The 19,307-nt window shown below is 37.4% G+C and overlaps 1 protein-coding gene across 1 annotated transcript in view; it reads left to right on the forward strand.

Moving 5' to 3' along the window:
* LOC122815830 (kielin cysteine rich BMP regulator) overlaps window positions 1-19,307 on the forward strand; it is a 2,917,372-nt gene that overhangs the window by 1,244,796 nt on the left and 1,653,269 nt on the right. Inside the window, exon 17 of the mRNA XM_044088633.1 lies at window positions 15,873-15,966. Within this exon, the coding sequence (XP_043944568.1) occupies window positions 15,873-15,966 (94 nt within the window). The remainder of the gene's footprint in view (window positions 1-15,872; window positions 15,967-19,307) is intronic.

The raw sequence follows: 19,307 nt of genomic DNA on the forward strand, positions 1-19,307 counted from the left end.
ACACCTGCAACAACTGGAAAGGCCGCAGAAACACCTCACTGAAAGAATCACATGCCTAAAGCAGATGCCCTATGCTGACTGACAAAAAAACTCCAGCTATACTCTGCCGCATATCATCTACTCAGAGGCAAGCTCTGCTTAATATACAAGGCCATGTCAAACCCAGAGCTGTAGGACATGCTACACTTAAAGAAATCCCAATCCATCAGAACCACACACTCCAGGGACCTAAACCTTGTCATCACAATGAACAAAACATCCTGGAGGGTTAAGTTCCTGACCCAGAGACTCCCCATACACTGGAATAGACTGCCCATACATGTCAAGCTGAGCGCCTCCTTGTCCCTCTTCAAAAGGAACTTTGATGACTGGATGGGAGATAGGAAATTTACCCTAGGATCACATCAGTCACCCTGCTAGACAGGAGTCTAGGGAAGTAAATGTTGTGGGAAGAAATAGCCAGGGAATTGTTATGGCTAGACTTGTATAGGCCCTAGGGCCGATAGCCTAGTACCAACCTATGAACATCTGAATATTTTAATATAGGATCTTCAGTTATGATCTCATTTAGGTTTTTGTCACTTTTCAATGTTGTCTTCTTGCTCTTTACTGCAGTACCATTCAACAACATTTCAATAATAGTCGAAATGCCAGATTTGTAGCCAACACATACAGAAAAAATGTTAAAAGAGCCTCTATCACTACAAGAAATTATAAAATTCCATTTATCCTCAGAAGTAGGTATTCGTGTCACTACTTTTGCATTCACAAGATCTGGTTTTGTGCCTTAAAACATTAGGGCATGAATCATATTGTAAATTTAATTTTACACTTTTGCTCAGTTTGAAGCTATTGTACCTTAGTCTGTTCAATAATTCAGTCAAGCTGGAATCATGCTGTTTTATGAATTAACCGCACATTAAGATGCCATCACTGAAACTAACAGTAACATCACTCCTCCAAAAAAAAATATTTATGCTGTAGTTCTCTGAAACACTTTATATTCTGATGAACTAGAAAATTGATGTCTCAAAACATTAGTTCCCACTCATGAATTGAAATTGTACAACTTGGAACTGGTTTGCATCAAGCCATGAAAAATATTCATCACGGAGTGGCAAACTATTTTTTTTTTTTAACGGAATGAAAAAATAGAACTAACTTATAGCTTTATAGTGATCTTCTGATTTCCATAAAAATAGAAATTTTATCTGGTATTACAACAGATGTTAAGCCATTCTGTATACTTGGGCCATTTCTCAGTTGCACACTTCACCATTCTCCATCCTTTCATTCACTAACATAATCACATTTGTAGTCCCTAATACCTACATGAAGAGAAATGATGGATGCTTGGTAGATTCCATGATTCTGAGACTTCTGTATCTTCACAGGATTATTTTCTCTTTCCTCCTTTGAAAACTCTACTGTATCATATAATTTCATGGCTTCTTTCCCTGTAATATGCAGAAATATAGCAAGTTGTACCTTCTCAGGCTTCTCAGATGTTCTGCTTACAGTTAGGAATAAAATTAATTTTTGCTCCACAGTTTCAGTTCTCCAACAGTTTACTCTTCATTGAAAGAGACTGTCAGGCACCTGTGCCATTTCTCAAACAAAAGAAAAATTATTTATTTTTGAACACGTTTGACATCATGTAACATTTGTTACTCAAAGCAATCCTCCAATAATGCAAGGGAAACAATCTGCATTCAGCCAGCTGTATCATCTTTTATTTTAAAATCAAGCAATATATACAGAACACCAGACAAGATGATTTCCATTTTGAATACTAGAACAGGCTTGAGGGACCAAATAACTTAATGTTATTATTACATCCTGGTCTAGAAACATACCTCCTTATGGATTGTTAGATTCCTTTTCTCCATTTCGCTGTAACTAATATTCCTTGCAGACTACAAAAAAGAATAGAACATTGAGACAATACAGGGATGATACAACTACATATGAGCTGGAACCCATATGCAATAAATTACTAGTACAGTTATTTAAGCAATAACTAACTATGTGGTGTGGTATATTGAAGATTTACCCTCGGCTGATGTGGTTTAATCACGAGGGTGAAGCCCGAGTGATTAAATAAAGACAACCATGGATAAATTTCAATATACCACAACCACAGAGTTGGTTATTGCTATTATACAATGACATTATTTAAGAAAAAAATACTTACTTTTCTTAAATAATGTCTTTGTATAATGGCACATTACTGTTCTTCCACTGGTGGTGGTATACTGCTTCCTTGTGTTGATGTACAGCGCATGCGTATAGGACTTGTGTTCCTACACATACCCAGTATATCAATGCTTTGAAACGGAAGCAACGGAGAAAAGAAAATCTGTGTTGCTCCGTTTTTTTTTTTTTTTTTTTTATTAAAAAAAGGTTTTGGATACTTTATACCAATGGAAAAAAGTCCAGGCAACCGGACCTTTTTCTGTTGGTATATTGTGGGATTTACATCGGGCACGCTGTCCAATCAGTGTGCACGTTTTGGAATATTAATGAGGGGGTCATTGTATAATACATTTTTAACAACACTGTCATTTTACTATACTTGAGAAATGTAGTAGTGGGAAAATTGCACAGTAGGAGAGAGAAAAGTAGTTGCCTAAGGTACACAAATTAAGAAGATTTCATTTCTTCAAAAAAACTATTAGTCACATTGATTTAGTTATGCAAAGTATAGGTCTGGAAATAGAAGTTCATTCTGTCACTAAAAAATTTTGTTTCAAATATCAGTCCACTTATGAAATAAGTTTAATATGTTCTGAATATATCACTAGCATATATGTGATGTCTTTGTCTGGTGTCTGTAAATCCCTTTTTTAACCAACTCCTAAGCAAATTTGTTCTTTGATTAAAAACAAGTATATGTGAACCTAAATTGTAATGAATAGGATGGTAATGAAATGATTGTGTATTACACTGGTTAGAAAAAATGATCTCATGAATGGCAAAGCTATAAATACGTTGTTCAGGTTTGAACCCTACACGTCATACATGTTAACAAAGTTATAATACAGGTGGTTCTTTGTATAACTTATTTATCCAATCTTTTATTTTATTTATGTGTGTGTGTGTGTGTGTGTGTGTGTGTGTGTGTGTGTGTGTGTGTGGATAGATGTTTGTTCATTTGACTAGTTTGTAATTCTGGACTTACGGAAGAGTAAAACTGAGAAAGAAAACTATTACTCATCCTGTTTTATTTATTGCAGTTGGAGTTAGACGTAGTGATTTGTTTATCACACAATAGCCTAGTGTAGATTTCATTTTAATACAGTACTGTGTTTTTCACACATCCAACTAGCTCCATCTGAAAACTGTTACTGTTCCCTATCTGTCTGGTAACCATTTCCTACCTCTAACTAACTTTCTGTTAATACCATATTCTGACTGTTTTGGATCTCTTTAATTTATATGGTCTATGCTTTATAGGTTCGTAAGTTTATAGGTTAGGTCCTAGGCTAACTGCCATGAAGGGCCATTTTTAAGCTTAGCCAGCAACCTGGGGTCAGAATCAAATGTTGTACCTTGTGTCTACACTATTTTAAACTGTTTCAACCTGCACCTATACTTGATCTAACTCAATAAATATGCAAATCCACTGTTTTTCTTTGTGAGGCTATTAATTACAATACCTTAATGTACTCATCTACATCAGTTTGTATGTACATCTGATGTACCTCTGTAAATATGTAACTGTGCATATCTCCTGTAAAGCTATAATCTCACTCAGCTCATGGCTAAAAAGGGTCAGATTGACCAGTCCGACCACATGGTTAACCAATGTAAAATATAATGAAAATAATTCAGATCTTGTTGGTATTTTGAAACTTTTCCAAGTGGTTGGACTACAGCACAATTCAACTGGGATAGGTTAAGTATATGTCTAAAATTAACAAATCTGGTTGAGGTATGCGGTTTTAGGGTTATGCTTTTTATGGGCTTGAATCAGTTAGGAAAAGAGATAATCAAATGTGGGTCAAGGATTGTTTGGGAGTCCTGTTTATCTATCTATCTATCTATCTATCTATCTATCTATCTATCTATCTATCTGTCTTTATTTTAATGAAGTGGCTGTTCGGCTTTATTTCTTTTATTGGATAGTGTTCAATAGATGTTCATCATACTGATCACTGTTGCAGTAGCTTATGCTATATATAGGCTTTATCCTGTATTGGATATAACAGCCATACAGCCTCCAAAGCTTCAGGGCACTTTTCATGCACCCAAACCATTAGTCAGTTCTAGCTGAGCTGACTAAAAGACAGGTTTGGGCACCAAGCCTTTCAGAGCTTTCCTACTGCTAAAGAGAATACTCCTTTGTGAGTTTTTAAAGATCGATGGTCAACTTGTGCTTTTCCACTGCTGCACAGATAAATCCCCATTGTGATAAGAAAACTTCCACATATTATTTTTATTGTTTGAACTTCCTTTCCTCTTTAGGAAATACTATTTTAAGCTAGAAATATGTGTTTATATTGTGTCACATGACTTTACTGTACTTTTAACCAGTGCACTTTTAATTCTGTCAGTTTAAAAATTAATTCAAACATTCTAAAACTGTGAAGAAAATGTGTTCAAATTACTTTTAGAGTCTGGTAAAGCATATTGCAGTGTTTTAGTGAGGTTTTGCTGGGACAAAAAACACATTTTACTACTTTTTAATGTTTACTGGCTTATGCTGCTTTGTTTCCCCCAGGAAAGAAGCACCATTTTCGACTTAACCACGGAACAAGCTAACAGTCCTATGGTCAGTCCTTCTTCCAGCCCAAAATGAAAAAGTTAACTATACAGCCATTGCCACCATAACAGTCTAGCAATTTGTCACAGCCTCAGGTGGGTGACTCTGCTGTGGCCAAAGCTGGCTCCTCAGATCACTTATCTTTTTCCTTGGATCCCTCTGTTGTCATCTGTACAGCCACTATGAACCGGGGGTTAACTATGTCCTCTGCAGATACTGGGGTTCCCACTGTGGGCAAGGGAAATCCACTCGTTGACTTTGGGAAAAGATCCAGGAAAGTTATCCCTGCTTAGCCATAATGTGCCTATCCTTAAGGAAGCTGTTGCTGCCATTAATAATCCTGTATGCTACAACTTTCCTGTCAGAAAGAAACAGAAAACCAAACACGTGTCTTCTACTGCACCAGGTTCTCTGGATAGGAGTAGTTTATTAAGTCTGGCTCAGGATCTTGTACAGACTATTGATCCTTCTTATTATATGGTTTCTGGTAAAAGAAAAAGGGATTCCTTTTTTCCTGAAGACATTCAAGAAAATGAATCTGGAGAAGAATGTGATGAGACAGGTACAGTCTTTTTCTTCTCAGATTTATGGTTCAGACTCAAAAGGGGCATATGGTCTGAATCTCCCTGTCATGGATTCTTTTTTCCTGAGGCTATTTTTAGATTGTGACAGTGCTTATAGTGGGAAAACACTGAGGTTTTTCAGTCCCTCAGAAAATACGATGCAATGTTATTATTGGAATTGCTGAAAAACTCCTTCCATCCCCCATATCAGCAGTGAAGGATGTGTTTGTCATAACCTGTGGTTTCCCCAATAGCTAGCCTGCTGCACCTGAAAAAACACATATAATATACAAAGTGCCTCAGTTTTTCAAATTTTCATACACTCATTCCAGACCTGACCTAACAGCTGTAGCCTCAGGTAATCCAGCTGCTGCCAAACATTTTATTAACTCTAATCATTCCCCTTCTGGTAAGGTTAAAAACCAAAAGAAAAATCTAGCAAGACTAAACTTTCCACTGTTTAATTCCATAAACTTGTATTATAGGCAACATCGGATACATGCAAATGACCTTTAAGGACATCAGGTGTTTCAGCTATCTGGCAATTCTGAATGTCTATGACTTTTTTCTTTTTAAGTCTATTAATGGAAAAACTCAGACAAATAAAGCCAAACCTTACTAGCTGTGGACATGCATGTTTCAGCCTTCTTATGGCATCATCAGCACAGCATGAGTGGAATGTTTGGCTAACCTTTTGAAACACAGGGTTGTTGTACCCAGCTGATAGCCATACTCATTAGGGTGTCTGCAAAATATCCCAACCAACAAAGTAAAACAATAAGGAAAAAGGTCACACAGAAAAAACAATCAGTAAAAACCAAAAGACAAATCTAGCAAGGCTAGACTTTCTACTATGTGATTCCTTAAACTTCTTGTATTCAAGGCAGTGTGGGCTAGATGACATCAAGTGTTTCAGCTGTCTGGCAATTCTGAATGTCCATGACTATTTTTCTTTTTAAGTCTATTAATGGACAAAGTCAGTCCAATAAAGTCCAAACCCACTAGCTGTGGACATGCATGTTTCAGCCTTCTTATGGCATCATCAGCACAGCATAAGTGGAATGTTTGGCTTCACATATGACTTTTTAGAAAGGGTTGGACTATTGTAGAAGAAGCTACTTGTTTCTCTGTACATACTTTTACAAAGTACTGCAAGCTAGATTCTTTATCCATGTCTAGGTCAGCTTTGCTAGGACCAATTTCCAGGCGCTACTACTCCCACCTCCTAATTGTCTAAACTGTGGTAATCTACCCATATAGCCAAGATTATTGCAGCAGTTATCAGTATACGATGGAAGTGGTACTGTTGTATAAGTAAACTTACCATAACAGTAGATGCTGAAAGATCACTGCTACAATAGCCACTCCTTCAACCGCCCTTGACTTTATATGCCAGGGTGTGGAAATTTGCTTTTTGTTGTTCTTAGCACTATCCTCATGTTCAGCCTCTCTTGCTCCATTGGTATGAATGCTCTGAAGGGCTTGACACACAAACCTGTCTTTTATTTAGGTCAGCTTGAGCTGTCTAATGGCGTGGGCTCATGGAATGTGCCATAACGTTTTGGAAGCTGGCCGTTTGCTATATCTTCTGCAGGAAATAATCTGTGTAGTTTAGGCTACTGCATCATTTTTACATCTAACATTATGGTAAGTTTACTGACACAACTGTAATTTACTGGGAGTCACTTGGATATTACAGATTTAGCTTATATGCATGCTTTTTATGATTACTAATATCAACAGCTTAGCCTTAGGATCCTTTCAGCTGTCAGTGGTTATATAGTTTGTCTCAGTGCCTTTAAAGCATTGTAGTCAGCATGGTGTTTAAGATGGAGCTGATGATTGCTTTAGCAACTGTAGACCACTTCACCACTTCATATGATACTTCTGCTTTTGTGTGTGTGTGTGTGTGTGTGTGTGTGTGTGTGTGTGTGTGTGTGTGTGTGTGTGTGTGTGTGTGTTTTTTTTGGTGTCTCTTGTGATCTGCAACATTTGGAGGCTTGTGAGGCTAGTAACTGTATTTTTACATTATGCATTTTACATGCCCTGGGATTCATTAGCAATTGTATAGACTTCACAAGAGGCCTACATGATTACAGCGCATTAGCACAATGAGCAGCCCTGCTAATTGAATATGCCTGCTGCTCATCATGCTTTCATGTTTCTGAGCACTGTTTTATGGCCAGCAACAGTGCTGCTGGTCATTAAATGGTGCTGGGATCATGAGCGCACACTGTAAACAAAACTCCGTGCTTGAGGGCAAATGTATTATGCAAGCATGTGTGGATAGTTTATATGAAGTAAGGGCAAATGATGCTGCATCAACTGGGAAAACTACTCATACACCAATACGCTTGCTAAATGCCACCTGGAATTCATTAATTCCAATGCGCTGGACCAGCTCATTCTTACATTCTTAGGAAGCAACATCTTTGACCTAATTATTACTAACATGAGCAACCGTTGCTTAACACCAATAGTCAATTCCTCCCTGGTTAGATATGATCACAAACAAATTACCATGGAAACCCACATCTCACCCACACCACCAGCAAAGGTAATCACCATGAAAAACTTCTCCAAAGCTGACTTTGGGCTCCTAAAAACAGAGGTGGCTAACTTCACAGCACCCATGGAAATGTAAAATAGGTGCTTGACCACTGAATCATACACTAATGCACTGTACAAGCATGTACATAAATGCATGGAACTAGCCATACCCAACAGAACCAAGACACTCTACTCCAAAAAAGGAAGCCATTCTGTTGGTCACCTGCCATTAACAAACTCCACAACAGAAGGAAGAAACTGTTTCACTAAAAGGTGAAGTCTCAAGACTGGAAAAACTCCCTTATTAGCCTCAACAAAAAGTTGAGATCCCTCATCAAAACCTCTAAAGCTAGCTATGAAGGCAGAATTGTGGCAGACACTAAAAACAACCACAAAGCCTTCTACAGTTATGTCATGAATCTCCATGGCAATACACATATTTGCTCTGAGTTACTGCATGATGGTACCTCCTACACTGAGCCAACAGATATCCCCAACATACTGGCCAACAGTGCCAACTTTACCCCTCTCCCCCCCCCTAAAGGAACAATCACAGTACCAGAAGAATGTCAGGCACCCAGCATTACTGCAGCACAGGTTAATGCTGCATTGACCAAGGCCAAGCTTCCATGGAACCAGACAATATCCCTGGCTGTGTTCTACATGAACTACAAAGTGAACTGGCACCACACCTGTGTGCCCTGTTCAATCACAGCCTCACTTCGGGCTTTGTCCCTACATAATGGTGCACTGCTACAGTCATCCCTCCCCATAAAGGGAGAGTGACTACAGACCCTGGAAATTATTGCCCCATTAGCCTGACGAGTCTGATATGTAAGGCTATGGAGCGCATCATCACAAACCTAATTAACATGGCTATAGGGAATCTCCAAACTCTGGATCCCATGCAGTTTGGTTCTATGAAGGGTAGATCACGCCTGCTCAACCTGGTTGACTTCTTTGAGTCAGTCACCAGAGCTGTGGATGAGGGCAAGGCAGTTCATACAGCCTACCTCGATCTGGCTAAGGACTTTGATACCATTCCCCACTCAGGAATTATTGATAGACTCACCAAACTAGGCATCAACCCCTATATCACTAGGTGGGTTGCAAATTGGCTCACAGATAGAACCCACAGTGTGAAAGTAGCAGACTCCAAGTCAGACTGCCGACAAGTCATGAGTGGAGTCCCACAGGGATTGATCCTGGGTCCTCTCCTCAGAAGTCCAGGCACACATGGAGGGACTCTGGCTGACCAAGTCCACTGACGATTGCAAGCTGGGAGCCATTATTAACTCCCCAAGTGATGTAGACATCCTACAGAAAGGCCTCACTGAGACCAACAACTGGTGTCAAAACCATGGCCTTAAGCTTAATGCCAAAAAATGCATCGTCATTCCCTTTGGGAAAAAATCATTTCCCACTAATTGCCACATTGATGGTAGCCCATGGGACACTGAAGGCATTATAAGAGATCTGGGGACACAGGTTGACAGCAACCTCTCCTTTGACGACCACATTGTCACTGTGGTCAGAAAGTCATTCTTTGTGGCACATCTCATTACCAAGGGTTTTGCATCCAGGAAGAAAGAGGTCATCATGTCTCTCTACTCTTCCCTCATTAGACCAATCATTGAGTATAATTCCCCATTTGGCATGTACCTCACTAAACACCTGCAACAGCTGGAAAGGCCACAAAAGAACCTCACGAAGAGGATCCTAGGCCTTAAACACATGCCATACATGGTTAGACTAAAAAAACCCCAGCTTTTCTCTGCCACATATCGTCTATTAAGAGGTGATTTCTGCTTGACTTACAAAGCCATGTCTGACCCAGCCCTGTTAGGAATGTTACACCTAAAGAAATCCCAATCCCACTGCATAACATGCTCCAGGGACCTCAACCTCAAAAATCACAATCAACAGAACATGCTGGAGGGACAGGTTCATAACCCAGAGACTGCCCATGCTCTGGAACAGACTTCCTATACATGTCAAGCACAGCACCTCACTGGCCCTTTTCAAGAGAAATCTTGATGAGTGAATGGGGAATAGAAAGTTCACCCCGGGGATCACTCCAGTGCCTCTACTTGATAGAGGAACTGGGAACTAATGTCTGCATGATGCCAGGGCACCTTTATGGGCAAGGCTTGTAAAGACTCCAGGGCCATTGGCCGAGTTCACACCTTTGAACCTATGAACCTAATCATGTAGATGCAGGAGATGTGAAATTGGGCTAATTTACACAGAACAGATAATTATGAGGGGAGGGTAAATAGAAAACATGTCCTCATTTAATGCATTCAGATATGATGATATCACAAAGAAACATTTTCAAAAATAATACATCCATACTGATGTTAATAATAAATAATCCTGTTTTCAACTGTTTACCCATGTACATAACTTAAAAATGGACATACTAACAATTAGATGTAAGAGGGACACAATGCAACATTGTAAGAAAAGAGCAAATGTGAGATTAACGTTGATAACATGCCGAGTTAAGAGAATAGTTATCAAGGACAGTGGCTACATTAGGGGCCATTTGCATACAGTGCAGTTATTGAATATGACATGTATATACAGGGAATGTATATGTGATAACTGACAGTACTGATATATTCTCCAATCCAGCCTGTATAGACAAGCATGAGCAGTACAGCAGCTGTGTCATAAATAGCAAAAAGAGACATGTTTTAAAATGTGTCATTGGACAACCAAAGATGGGGGGTATATTAGACTGACACATCTCAGACATTACAGTGAACACTGCCATAACAGCATGTAAACAACAGACGCACATACAAAAGTGTCTGAAGACAGACCCAATCACAATTTATGATGATCTGCCATCATGACATACAAAAAGACATGTTATGTAAGTCCTCATGTCCTATAAAGCTGTTCAGTGTGAAGACAACAATTACAGTAATACATAAATGTTTGGAGAAAGACATGCAAAATAGCTCATTCTTATTTGGAAATTAAGTAACACCTGTGGACAGTCAGTGACGTACTCAACATTTGCATTTTGCCAGACTTGAGCACATGCCAGGACCGATATCAGAAAGATGTGCATCGACCTGTGGCACCACAGAGGTAGGCATAATTTGTGTGTCATCATGAATACACTTGAAGGGTTTACAGCACTTCCCTATTGTGATGGGTATGGATCAACTACCATGGGGGGTGATGCATTAGAAATGCTGCCCTCTGACTGTGCTATAAATTCTTCTTTTGCCTAAGCCACTCCTGCCTCACACAGTTACGTGACAGATGTTACCAGATTCAAAGCCATAACTTTCATACTACACACCACTACATAGCTGTGTAGTGACGATGTCTGCCACAAGAGGTGTCAATGGAAATTGTCACCAATAACTGAAATGAATATGTGTAGTAATAAAGGACATCTGAGGATAATGTGTACAATATGGTTTCCTCAGAGTGATGATAAGGGGGTTACTATTTTAGTTTTCACACAACTGCAAGCATTGCAATATCAAATGTTTCTCAGCCAAGGAAGCTGTTCTTGTTGTTCTGTCCAACAACAGTGTCCCAGATTTGAAACACATTGTACCTCTATCTGTGCAGATATGCCGTACATGTCATTACTGATGCATGTGATGCAGAATCACCCATACTTTGATATTCACAAAACAACTGTTTCACTGACAGGGTATTAGAGAATTGCTTCATATTTCATTCTCCAAAGTAAAAATTGAGAATAATAACATCATGCAGTATTGCTTGTGTAATGTCAGCACATTCATAGAATGTTGCCCTTGCTGGAACTGAAAAGCAAATTACGTATGTCCACCAACTACAAGCATATGTATGAACTACATGCACCACAGTGGAAGTCTTAATAAAGCTATGAAACTCCATCTATGTAGAGTTATTACATCATATGATTATGTTGCAAATTTTATTGAGATAAAAGGGCTGGAGGAGGTGCCCCCACTGTAATTATACACACTATAACACTTGTGGGTGACATTAAGGCATAAAAGCATTAGGACATGCAATACTTACAATCAGCCAGTGTAGGTTTTAAACACCTGACAATGTGACAACAGAAGCCACATGATATTGGGAAGAATGAATGTATCACGATACTACTGGTGCTACAATTGCAAGATATTTTGGTTTTTGAACCCATGACATGTTATTGCTGCGAGGGCTATATATGCCTGTAATTTCTTTAAAATGCTGTTGCTATATGTGTATTTCTTAAACAACATTGCCTGCTTGTTGCAAAGTATACTCTGACACACGTGGTGCATAATGCAGTAATCACTGTGATGGAAGAATGGCAAGCATTCACAATGTGTCGATAATCACAAATTCAAACACATGCCATACTGTGCATCAGCATACAGACATAGTCTGATATCCTCACGCCACAGGAAAAGCCTTAATAGTGCTCATGGGAAAACCAAGTGTGATCCCAAGGCCTCATCATTATCCAGTAAAGTATTCATATGTGAAAAATGAGCAGAAATTAGCTATGTATAGTCAGGTTAATCAACTTTTGAACAAGCTGAATAGATGACTGTACAGCATATGGTTGTCATGAAAGGAATGAATAGTAATACATACATTCACCTTCTTACCTTCTCTGCAATCTTTTGCCATATTTGAATGTTGTGAAATAGGAGTTCCTACGTAGCATCTTTAGATAATACTCAAGTCTGCAGATTTTTCTTGGAATAGTCTCAACGTTCAAAAACAGATGTATCCAAGTAGGATACAGCACCAAAAGACACTGGAAAAAACACAAACTAGTGAAACAAACACCGGACCATGGAAAAGCTTCAATAAGACACAAATTTGCAGTAAACAGGTAATAGAAACACTGCAAGACGCAAAATTATTTTTCCAAGTAGAGACAAAAATGTATTAATACAAAAGATTAGCACTTTCATCTCTTCACCATGAAGAAACTTCATCAGATCTGATCTGATGAATAATTTTACAACGTGCAGTGTTTCTATTTCCTATTTACTGCAAAGTGGTGTTTTATTGAGGCATTTCTATGGTCCAGTGCTTGTTTCAACTTATTCAGATGTATGTCAATGTTTTTGACTGTTTCCTATGACTGCTATGGGTATGACTGATGACAACACCTTTTCTTAATACAACATTATCTTTCTGCTTTAATAATGCACTTGCTCCCTGTTGTGAAGACTGTCTTGTACATATTTTATTTGAATAATTAGTAGGATAAAGCCAACAGTAGCACAACATAAATAACCACAGAAATGAACTGTAAAACAATAACTTATGTCTATATACAGTAGGTATTCCTGTTACCAATGGTCCACCTCTTCTCACCCCTTCTGTATTATCAAATAAACCTCACTGATTCCAAAATGTTTCCTTAAGCTATGTTTTCACCAGCAATACCATTCTTGGTCCCTCATGTGTATCATAATATACCTGTAGCATATATATATAAGGATTGAAAAACTACAGCTTGTTATGACAAATGTGCAAATCATGACACCTGAGACATGAACATAAGATATGTCTGTCCTGTATTCCATCAGATTCAGACATGGTTGCATGTGTATACTGCGTATTTGTGCAAAAGATGGGACAGATTTCCATAGATTACTGCTAATTCTCATTCTAAGTTTAACACCTCAAGATGTGATTACACATACTCTTAACATTTTGCCATCAGCAGTGCAATTGAGCTTGCCAGTGTTGCACTTTGGGCAAGAGAGTAAAAATATAATTTACAACAAATAATTAATTGTTTAGGTTGTACAATGTCTGTATGTTTGTATTGAATTTGGAAAACAAGGTATCAGAATTTCAGAGTGATGTTGATTCAGTAAAGTCAATCAGTTAATATATGTCTGCACTCCAATGTTTACACTTGCAACTGTGTTACGATACTGGGTAACCTATTTACACAAAATCCATCACTGTTATTCAGGAGTTCACTGTCATATTTGGAAAGTATCTGTATTGTCAATGCACATTGTGCAAGCATGAGTCGAGAGAAATAACACTGACACTATAAATGCTACTAATTCCTTGCAATCATCCCAGAATGAACTGGAAGGAATGCTTGATTGATAATCCAGTGCTTTACAGTTGTGATTGTCATTGGCATCCCATACTGTGAAACAGGTTTATGTCCCTCACAGTAACACAATGTATGTGAAGGATAGTGTCTAAACCTTAACAGAGAAGTATATTGTATAGGGCAAGCAGTGCTATAACACTGGCCTATCCAGACACATGCATAGTACCTGCAGTTCCAAACATTGAAGATTTAATAATTGTAAATGGGCATTTTCACATTGATAAAGTCAGATTTCCCCTCTGGTGCTTACACCTAATACTGCACCCTCTAGTTTGTGCAGCTAGATGGGTAGAAGGTTGAATTCTCATCATATGGAACTTGTGGGGGGCAGCAACAGGTAACTAACACCTCAGTGTCAAATGTTTTGTGCCCACATCCACTGAGGATAATACATTTAACTTTGGACACAGTTCTCTCTGCACTTTATTCCACTTTTAACAGAAATGTCTTCTCTGCAACGCAGTGATGAGGTTATCATATCAAAAGTAGACTCTCTCCCCTTAAGAGTCAGACTTCTCCTGCCATGCTTACAACTAATAATGTATTCTTTAGAGTGTGTAACTAGATAGGCGGGGGGTGGGGTCAACTCTCACCATAAGGAGCATGTGTCTGTGTGTGCGCACGTGCATGTGTGTGTGCATGTTTGCATGGATAGATGGGTAGGTGAGTGGAGCTGGACTACTGACAGTGAAGTAACACCTCAATGTCAAATATGCTGTGTCCACCTCCAATGAGGAGAATACATTTAACTTTAGCCGTAGCTCCCTCTGCACTTTTCCCCACGTTTAACTGAGGTCAGCATGTCAAAAGTGCACAGTTTGCTTCTACAAGTCAGACTTCTCCTGTGGCACTTATGGCTTATTCTTTGTTATATAGACTGTGTAAATTGAAATGGGATTCGAATCCAGCACTGTGTAACTAATGTGACTTTATGTACTGTCATGTATTGTCATGTACTACTGGTTCCAAGACAACATCCCTTATATAAACATCCATTTAGGAGATGTGCTTCCACTTGCAGAGGATTACCCTTTAGATTTGTATTATTCCTCAAGCAATAAACAGTGTTGGAAACACAATGCTTACAACATGCTGCTAAAAAAGAACCACATCCAAGTGGTTGTATGAGTAATCCTGTGGCTCTTGCTCTTGATACTGTGCTCTCTAGACTGTGTTAATACAGAGGGAGGAGGTTTGAATAAAGCAGTGACTGACTACTGTCCGTTTGTGTTGGTCTGTTGTGCTGTGTGGAGAAAGTGTCTTCTAATGCATGTAGTATGTGTAGCTGTGTAGTCTTAGTGTGCACTTCAACCACCTTCATGCATTTGTAGAACATCAGTGTATGAATGAATGGTGATGTCACCCATTCAAATGTGCACTATCGCAATTACAAAAAACATCTTGTGTGGAGCATGCATGTCAGGCAGTTGTGTGAAGGGCACCAGAATAATGTGGCCAAAAGCAAAAACTCACAAGGTTTTCCCATATGTTGTGCACTTCAATTTAGCCTTAGTTATAGCTGGTGCTTTTTGCCAGATATTGACAAATGCAGAGGAGGAAGACTAATGACACAGAAGGACGAAGATACATAAGGTGAGAGGATGGCAGGGACCAATAGTCAAGTAGCTTATGACAAAAGCAGGATAATGATGGCTCATAATAATATTAAAAAAATCTGATTTTTTTGGTATATTCCAGGAATGATGTCATAATGTATTGTAGCATGACAGAGCAGAATCACATTCATTGTTAACAGCAGTACTGTAGAATATTTCACAGGTATGTCCCAGATTGTCCTTAGTGAAGCCTCATGGTTCACCACTACAGGAGAAGAACATAATGTAAAGACTGCAACATTGTTTCATTTATTTCACTTCCTTTTTTCGTTCAGGAAGGGGAGGTGATATGCGAAAAGGAAAGATGCAACACTCCATGCCAACATCCAACTAATCCACTACCTGGCAATTGCTGCTCACAGTGTGACGGTAAGCAGCATGTAATATTAGAAGCTAGATTTTTTGATTTATTAAGCAGGAATGTCTATGCATATAACAGAAGTTGAAAGAAATTTGAACTATACTATTTAGCCAGGCGGCTACTTTGAAAATAATGAGTGTACCATCTTCCTCCATGAGTTATGTGATACTTAGACAATAACCATGCAACATTTTTATTTTTTTCCATTATAATTCTGTTCATCGGCTCAGTAAGAATCCTGTTTGTCTAGTCTGATGAAGTAATCGACACATTAGATTTGCCAGCTGCCATCTAATGTCATATAACATATCCAAAATGTACCTCTTAGATAAAATTAAAAATATCCAGAAAACTCCAAATTTCTCCATTCAGCCTCCACACTCAAAGAACAAGCCAGATAAGTTCACCAATGGAAAAAAAAGGAAGGAAAAAATTGCCAAACACCAAAAGCAAGCTCTGAGATGACTCATCTACACCAAACCACAATAAAATAGTTGGCACGCTGGAGGCAAAGGCGAAGTAATCACTTACAGTGATTCTTAAGAAGTAAAAATAAAACTTTAATCCACTGTCAAACCACGCATTAACGTTAACAAGATCTCTGTGTTTTCATCCAGGACTTCGGAGTTCATAAGATATTGAGCTGAATTAACCCCCTCATTATATATACTCTAATTGAAACATCATTATTGAATAAAAAGTCAATTAAATACATCATTGCACCATTTAAAAGCCCAACTCACGTTACTATACTAATACCACAAACCAAAGAAAAAAGCACTGAAAGCAGTCAAGAACATGAGTCCAACTGACTAGTATGAGACTTTAATAAATAAATTGAAGCACTTTTCGTTTGCTTCCTTAAGCAAACTTCCTCAGAAAAACAGTTTTAAAAAACTTTAAACAACTTTACACACATTTAAATAATCACAATTAATGTCATCTAAACCAATCACCGCTTACAGCTTATCAACCATTCCCTAAATGACTCTCTTAAAGAAATCCAACACATTTAAAATAAGTATTTGAATGTATATATATATAACATATATAACTAAGTACATTAATACTAGTTTCAACTGTTGGCTTCATAGTGCATTAAGCTATTGAGCTGATTTATCAGCAGTATATTGTCAAAAGATTGCCACCTCTAAACAATATACTGAAATAGTGCTGGCAAACTGATGAAAAACTATGAATAACCAATAAGCTTAGTAAAGCATACTAATATATTGAGCACTATACTTCACACTGAGTAGAAATAAATAGATATATACATAGTGCAGTAATTACCATTACTAAATGGTGCTTAAAAACATATTTTAAATTTTTTTTTTTTAATTTTTAATTACTAATGGTGCCTATTGTGAAAGGAAGCACAACATCAGTGCCTAAGACTCCTGAGTTTAAGGATGCTACTAATGGAACATGTTTCGTTTAACCCAGGAAAATTGTAGGCATTTAATCTAATTTGCCAAGCCAGTTCTAATTCTTCCAGGCGTAAGGGTGATGGACCACCCCTTACGTCTGTATTCACCTGATCTATTACTGAAAATTTTAATTTGTGGTCTGTATAAGACTGGACATGTTTAGCCAAGGCGTTGTCTTGTTTATTCCTGTTGATAGCGTATTGATGTTCATAAATCCTCTCACGCAGCTTACGCTCCGTTTTGCCTACATAAAAAGCAGGACAGTTTTGACATGTTGCTATATAGACCACCATTTTCGAATTACAATTGAATCTTGATTTTAGTCTAATGTGAGTACCATTCACTGTTATCGAATATATATATTGTCTACAATGATGTCCAGAAAAATATAACTATGTACATTAAATGTAGTAATAATATTCACTTCACTGGTAATTACTGCACTATGTATAAATCTATTTATTTCTACTCAGTGTGAAGTATAGTGCTCAATATATTAGTATGCTTTATTAAGCTTATTGGTTATTCATAGTTTTTCATCAGTTTGCCAGCACTATTTCAGTATATTGTTTTGAGCTGGCAATCTTTTGACAACATACTGCTGATAAATCGGCTCAATAGCTTAATGCACTATGAAGCCAACAGTTGAAACTAGTATTAATGTACTTAGTTATATATGTTATATATATATATATATATATATATATATATATATATATATATATATATATATATACATTCAAATACTTATTTTAAATGTGTTGGATTTCTTTAAGAGAGTTATTTAGGGAATGGTTGATACGCTGTAAGCGGTGATTGGTTTAGATGACATTAATTGTGATTATTTAAATGTGTATAAAGTTGTTTAAAGTTTTTTAAAACTTTTTTTCTGAGGAAGTTTGCTTAAGGAAGCAAATGAAAAGCTCTTCAATTTATTTATTAAATTCTCGTACTAGTCAGTTGGACTCGTGTTCTTGACTACTTTCAATGCTTTTTTCTTTGGTTTGTGGTTTGCAGCTTTTCAGTACTATACTAATACCATAAATTGCATTGCATACTTTGTATTCAAAATTATTTACCAAAAGAAAGGTAAAGAACAATAAGATAGTGATTAACAGTAAATCAATAAATAGACCCACTTCTCAGGTTGATATCTATAAAAACTCAAATACATTAATAAATACTAATTAAAAGTATCATGGGAGGATGAAATGCTAATACAAAATACTAATGAAAATTACTAATGAAAAGTACAGAATACATATACCTCATCTATCTATTTGCAAACCTTGCTAATACCAAGACCTTATTAAAAACAAGTTACAGAACCCCCAATAAATGTATCAGTTGATGAATCTATTAAATACATAATTCAAATAAAAAATTGCTATAATAGTAGTTAAAAGACTGGCCTATACTACCATGTAGTGGTCAAATATACTAAGCAATATAAAAAACACAAATTCCTATAAAATCAGCCCATATAACAATTATGATCTTTATTTCACCCTGTACTGAAATAATAAAAGATAAAACAATGGAAAAAGAAGTATTATGTAAAAGAATGTTATAAAAATATCTTTGTACCACACAACCAAGAACCCAAAAATGATTATATAAACTGTATAAATGAATAAGCAAATAAGGTGTATGTTGCATTATACAATGACCGGTCATTAACATTTAAAAAGTAGCACATTGATTGGTCAATCAAACCACATGCTCATTGTAAAGGTTGCCTATTAAATCAGTGAATGCTTAAAATAGCGAACACTGTTTAATCATACCATTTTGTTTGAAACAGCAAAGTCCCGAATGCATGGAACAGTAATTTTTTTCACAGGGAAAAAAAAATCAGTGGGCCATTTTCGTGACTTTGACATTTCCTCCACTATGGTGCGATCTCGGAGTTGGTATAT

Source organism: Protopterus annectens, chromosome 11.part0 (genome assembly GCF_019279795.1).
Source record: "Protopterus annectens isolate FY-2018-M chromosome 11.part0, PAN1.0, whole genome shotgun sequence".
Lineage (NCBI taxonomy): Eukaryota > Metazoa > Chordata > Ceratodontiformes > Protopteridae > Protopterus > Protopterus annectens.